The sequence below is a fragment of the Tupaia chinensis genome, unplaced genomic scaffold (assembly GCF_000334495.1).
Source record: "Tupaia chinensis unplaced genomic scaffold, TupChi_1.0 Scaffold000539_1, whole genome shotgun sequence".
In the NCBI taxonomy this organism is placed as follows: Eukaryota; Metazoa; Chordata; class Mammalia; order Scandentia; family Tupaiidae; genus Tupaia; species Tupaia belangeri.
The window spans coordinates 3,894,962-3,901,677 of record NW_006160052.1 but is presented as its reverse complement, the minus strand read 5'-3'; the positions used below and the strand labels follow the sequence as shown (position 1 = coordinate 3,901,677).

Sequence of the window (6,716 nt, the reverse complement as noted above, 5' to 3'; positions counted from 1 at the left end):
AAACTAAAATAAATAAGTTTACTTCTCTAGTGTGAAATCTATGTCTTTCATTGTTGTCCACTTACTCAATATTACTACATAGAATATGAGATAAATTCCCATAGATTTTATTTTCAACTGAAATAAGACAATTTCTGTCCTTGTTTGGTGCTTCTTGAAGCATGCTTTTCACACATGTAAGAAGATGAAAATGCTTCCCTATATCCTGCTTCAAAAACTGATAATGGACTCAAATACAATGGTTGAGATCTACTTTAAAGAACTAAAAGACCTATAGCAAAATTGTTAATGGGATACCTTGGTCACTCTGCATGATCTCGCTCTGCAGACCCCCTAGCGATTCTGGTAGAATACCACAGAACCCCATTTGAGAAACTCTGCTTTAGAGACTCAGTTCATGAATACTAGAATAGTGTAAAACTGTATATAATTTTTAACCTAAAAATCTTTTTTAAACTGTATATCACTTAAAGACATGTTATCCATACCTTAGGAAACATTGCTTAAAAGGGCAAGTGCCACATGTTTAATAGAGATCAGAGTGTGGGAAATGGGGAGAGTGATAGAGTAAAGGTTGGTGGCCGGGGAGTTCTATAATAAATAGGACAAAGTTTTGAGGAGTGCAACAGATGAGAACAATCGTAGGAAGATGAATCTGGAAGTGGACAGGCAGTAGAGACATTGTAATAATTCATGCAAGTGGAAATGAGAGTAGAACAAGAATTGTCGCCACAGAAGTGAAGGACAAGGGTAGATATGTGACATAGCAATCAAGTTGAGATCTGGAGTCAACCCAACAATGAACATATGACTAGTACTGGTTATGGCATTTCCATGATCAGAAATATTAGAACTGTAGATCTGAGTAAAAAACTTTTGCAAGTCCTTCTAGGATAAAGTATTTTCAAAGACCCACCAACCAGGCAACGCACCTGTTCTGGCCTTAGACCCTGAACCTGTTTCTATTATGTCATGTAGGAATGTAGACCCAGCAGTGCCAGATCTTCTGATTTTTCAAGAAAAGTTAGATATCCGGTTCCTTTGTGAATTTTTTTTTTTTTTTTTTTTAGTTTTTTTAGGGGCATATACTGTCCACCAGAGAGACAGAGCAGGGTAGGGAGTGAGTATACTTACCATTGGGAATGGTCATGCTACAATCCCTTCTCCATTTCTCCTTCCTCTGGGGAGTTTGAGCACATATACACATGCACCCACCGTGCTTCTGAAGCTGCCAGGTCTGGGACTCCAACTTCACGTTTGGTCATGTAGAATCTGGCCACCTTATCCACCGTATCACTGGCTGACCTAATTCTTCCCATTTTTAAACAACAGCAATTCAGTATTTTGTTAACAAAAAACGTAGGTGGACTACTCTTGGTTGCCAGTTTGCAACCTCTGTCTGGAATTCTCTGCTGCTTTCTAAAATCACCTTGAAATGCACCCCAGACCAAAAAGTAACATTCCCTTTGAGATACCTATATACTTCTTTATGTCATGAGGCTCATAGAAAGGCCTTTTGTAGTAGCTAATATTTCCCTTTTGTTGGAATGTTGATTTGAAAGTTACAAGCCTTTCTCTGCTTCTTCCCAGCCAGGTCTCTAGACAAACTTTATAACTTTGCTGATTGCTCTGGACTCCACCTGATATTTGCTCTAAATGCACTGCGTCGTAATCCCAATAACTCCTGGAACAGTTCTAGTGCCCTGAGTCTGTTGAAGTACAGCGCCAGCAAAAAGTACAACATTTCTTGGGAACTGGGTAATGGTAAGTAAGGATACTATTTCCTCTGAATTGACAAGATAAAGGGGAAATGTAAGTTGGCTTGGGACGTAGTGTCAGGCTATTTCTAGCACCCTGGCCCAGGAACCATTTGGGATGTTTGGCCTCTGAGTTAACCAAGTAGTCCAGATGGTAAAAGACCAAATAATGAATTCACACCATTTCGCAGCTATAGTTACCTCATTCCAAATATGGGGAGATGCCACAAAAAATATGGAACATATAGTGATTTATGACTAACAGAGTGATGTTAAACCAGATACGACCTGTCTGCACAGCCCAACTTGCGTTTTATAATGTGTGTTTCATAGAACACTGATCCTACAGCATGCTTATAAGATAACTCGAAAGAGCTTTGGTCAAATGCATTTGAAGACTGCTATGCAGAATATAAACTTCTCCAAGGTTCACAGCGCACATTAACACAACAAGCTCTGGAAAATCCCCCTGCTGGGTCTGGCAGGTGGCATGGTGGTTAGGGGCGCTGAGCTTCCACATGGCCAACCGTGGTTCAAGTCCCAGACTTGGTAGCTTGATTTCTCACTTTCTGTCTCTTTCTCTCTCCCTTCCCCTCACTTTCTGTCCTAAATAAATAAATAAAGTTAATAAAATAATTATTTTTAAAAAAATACCACTTCTAAGAAATCTGCTTAACATTTTTTAAACCCAGAATTTCTTGAACCATTTAATCAGGGCTGGTTTCAGGGATGTACAACCTGTACAGTTACACAGGCTCCAAGCTGAGAAGAGACTTATGTTTAGTTTAACACTCTGCTGTTGCTGTATTGAAATTGTTAAACATTTTTTAACAAGGGGGCCTATATTTTTTTCTTTCTTTCTTTCTTTCTTTCTTTCTTTCTTTCTTTCTTTCTTTCTTCTTTCTTTCTTTCTTTCTTTTTTATTTTTTTAGAGGTTTTTGCTATAGGGTGCGTGCGTTCACCAGACAGACAGAGAGAGACAGAGAGACAGAAAGCGAGAAATCACCCCCTGGGGGGATGGCTACGCTGCAATCCCTTCTCCTCCATTCTCCTCTCAGGATCTTGGGCGCACATGCACACGCACACGCGTGAGTTTTAAGCCACCGGGTCCGGGACACAAACCACAGTCGACCACGTGGGAGTCCAGTGACAACCATTACGCTAACTGCTGGTTCCAACAAGGGGGCCTACGCTTTTATTTTTCATGGGGCCCTGCAAGTTCTGTACCTAGTCCTGTTTAATCATTGAATTGTGAGTGTATGTTTGTGTATGTAGCATGTTATTATTCCTTCCATGAAACAATATTCTATGCATACAGCTTAGAGACATACTTCCTAAATCATGCATTTTTCTCAAAGATATATATTTATGTATAGCATATATATACTATTATGTAGCTTCAATGACTATAGTATTCAATTGATTAATATGGATTACAGTTAAAATTATGGATACTGCATTTTTGAAAATGTTCTGGTTCTATAATTTAAAGATTATTAGTAAACCTTGAAACAAAACAATCGATGCTAACAAACCATGATTTCTTTTAAGGTTACTGTTACAAACTGATTGCAGGGTTTCTGTCCATAGCCTTATATATCCATAGCCAACACTTATTTGTAGCACTGCGTGTGTGTGTGTGTGTGTGTGTGTGCATGTGTTTGTGTGTGTATGTGTGTGTGTGCACATGTACACTTGTGTGCTCACAAGTGTATTTATTGCATTCTGGAATTTCAAGTCTTCATGATGAGATGGCAAGGGAAGAGGGTCCTGTAAGGGTAAATTTCCCTACCAGGAGCCATTAACTAGATTTCGGCTCATAGTTTCTTTACTCTTGCTCTTCTTTTCTGTCTTCCTCCCCTAGAATAGGCAAAATTTGGTGTAAGTTAAGAGCCACATGGAGGGACCAGAAGTTAGCGTAATGGCTATGTCCCTGGACTCTCATGTAGTCGACTGTATTTTGAGTCCCGGACCTGGTGGCTTAAATTCACGCCGGGCACGTGTGCGTGTGTGCCCAAGATCCCGAGAGGAGAATGGAAGAGAAGGGATTGCTGTGTGGCCATCCCCCCTGGAGGGTGATTTCTCGCTTTCTGTCTCTCTCTCTGTCTCTGTCTCTGTCTCTCTCTTTCTCTCTCTCTGGCAAGTGCATGCACCCTACAGCAAAAAAAAGAACCACATGGAGACAAATCTGCTGAGCTGAACTGAAAACACTTTGACTACCACTGTCAGTATCATACAAATCATGTCCAAAGCAGGGATGATGGGATCATCTTTGAATTAGGCAAAATTATTGCATAGTAAACAAAGTCTTTCACTGATCTTTCCCCCTTCCATCTTCTGTTTCATGCTTTTAACATTCTTTGATATTTTAAACATTCTTTGGTATTTTAGGACGACTACACCTAAGCTTACTTTGCTCCAATATCAGACTCTACTCAACTTAGCTCCAATCACCAAACAGCAAGAGTCTTCAAACAGGGCTCTCTACCTGCCCTGAAGGAATTAGGTATGTGCCAAATGAGTGAGTAGTGGGCCCAGCAGCACTGAACTCCCACTTGGCCCATTGCAGTTGGAGTCCAGGATCTGGCAGCTTGAAAATCACACTGCACATGTGTATGTGCATGCCCAGGTCCCTAGAGGGAATGGAGAAGGGATTACGATGTCCTCCCCGACTCTGCCAGATGATTTCTCACTTTCCCTTTCTCCCAGTCTTTCCACAGAGTACGTGCACTCCGTGGCTAAAACCTTAAAAAAAAAAGGGTGAATGATACATAATATGGAGTGGTAGACCCTCTGCTGAATGAAGAATACGTTTTCAGGCTAAAGCTTTGTTTACTTTTATACACACACACATATACATACACACATATGTACATACACACATACATGCACACACACACATACACATATACCTATATATTAATTTTATTTTTTTTACCTTCAATCACTGTGTATCATTGCAGCATACCAAATGAATTTCCCCATCACAAATATACAGTATGTTGGTTCAGTCAAAGATATAGACATACACATTATCATCAACAGAGTTTTCTTTGTAAATCTAAATAAAGTTTTTTGTCTTGAAAAGAAAACAAAACATGGGAACCAGTAGTTAGCATAATGGCTATGTTGCTGAACTCCCATGTAGTCCACCGTGGTTCGAGTCCCGGACCCGGTGGCTTAAACTCACGCCGGGTTCATGTGCGTGTGTGCCCAAGATCCCAAGAGGAGAATGGAGGAGAAGGGATTGCGGTGTGCCCATCCCCCCTGGGGGGTGATTTCTCACTTTCTATCTCTCTGTCTCTCTCTGTCTTTCTGGCAAGCACACGCGCCCTATAGTAAAAACCTCTCCCCCAAAAAAGAAAGAAAACAAAACATAAACTCAACTAGTTATAGATAAGCGCAAGCAATTAAAACTTACCAACAAGTAATTAATGAGAATAATTCCTCTAGGGATTTTGGCATCTGAGTATGGGAATGTGTTAAATGAAATAAACACTTCCCTTGATATAATTAAAGTGATTTGGTTGTGGGGGTGGGTTGGAGAAGAGAATATATACATCTTTCTGTATATGCTCATTTATTCTAGACAATGGAAAATTTTCACCTCCCATTCTCTTCCTTCCCCTAAACTGTCTAAATAGCTCACAGATGAAGTTACTTGCATTAGAAAAATGTTAGTCACCTTACCACCCAACACTCGATTCTCATAGTCATTCTTTCTTTTTTTTTGGAGATGTTTTTGCTATAGGGCACATGCACTCACCAGAAAGACAGAGAGAGACAGAGAGAGAAAGAAAGAAATCACCCCCCGGGGAGGATGGCTACGCCGCAATCCCTTCTCCTCCATTACTCCTCTTGGTATCTCAGGCACGCACACACATGCACCTGGCACGAGTTTAAGCCACCAGGTCTGAGACTCGAACCGCGGTCGACTACATGGGAGTCCAGGGACATAGCCATTACTCTAACTGCTAGTCCCATCATCATCATTCTTTTAAGTGCCCCTTTGGGCCTTAACAAAAACAAAGAATTGTGTATGAGGAGGAGAAAAGGCACTGTGATGGATAACAAAATAGCAATATAGTTAGGAATTGATATGAAAATAACCAAATCCATTAATTTAGAAATTCAATTAAGTGGAGAGTACCTGGTAGTGTTTCTGTGAGTTCTCTTTTTTTTTTTCTTTTTTGGAGAGGTTTTTGCTATAGGGCGCGTGTGCTCGCCAGAAAGATAGAGACAGAAAGCGAGAAATCACCCCCCAAGCGGGATGGCCATGCCACAATCCCCTCTCCATTCTCCTCTCAGGATCTTGGGCACGCATGCACATGCACCCAGTATGAGTTTAAGCCACCGGGTCTGGGACTTGAACTGTGGTCGACTACATGGGAGTCCAGCAACCTAGCCATTACACTAACTGCTGGTCCCAATGAGTTTTTTTGTTGTTGTTGTTTTGAGGTTTTCTCATTTTTTCTTTGGGGGGATTGGTTAAATTTGAAATAGAGTGCATATACTCATGGTGAGGTGTGGGGAGTGAGAAAGGACACCCCCCCCTCCCCAAGAGAGAATGATCATGTCACAGTCCCTTCTCCTCCATGCTCTTCTTGGGACTTCAGGCACCCACACACATGCCCAGCATGTTTTTCAAGTCACCAGGTCCAGGTCTTGAACCATGTGGTCAATCATGTGGGATCCAGACTCCTTAACACGATGCCACCAGCTGGTCCATGAGCATTTTATAGGTGACTTTTGAGCCTCTAGTCAGGAGTGTTTTTTCCTTGCCCTTTCTTTTAAAAGTACATTTCTATTTTTTAAATATAACTTCAATGAATAATTTTCCCAACTCAACCTACCCTTTAGGTTTGAAGATTTATTTGCTACTTCTTTTTTTTAAAGTACTATTTTATTTTAACGTTTTCTTTCCTTCTTTATTATTTCAATTCAATTCAACCAGAGAGG

The 6,716-nt window shown here is 40.8% G+C and overlaps 1 protein-coding gene across 1 annotated transcript in view; it reads left to right on the top strand.

Annotated features, from left to right (window-relative positions):
- Window positions 1–807: 807 nt before the first annotated feature.
- HPSE2 (heparanase 2 (inactive)) overlaps window positions 808–6,716 on the top strand; it is a 287,742-nt gene continuing 281,833 nt past the window's right edge. Inside the window, exons 1-2 of the mRNA XM_027775254.1 lie at window positions 808–865; window positions 1,591–1,764. Coding sequence (XP_027631055.1) covers window positions 808–865; window positions 1,591–1,764 — 232 coding nt within the window. The remainder of the gene's footprint in view (window positions 866–1,590; window positions 1,765–6,716) is intronic.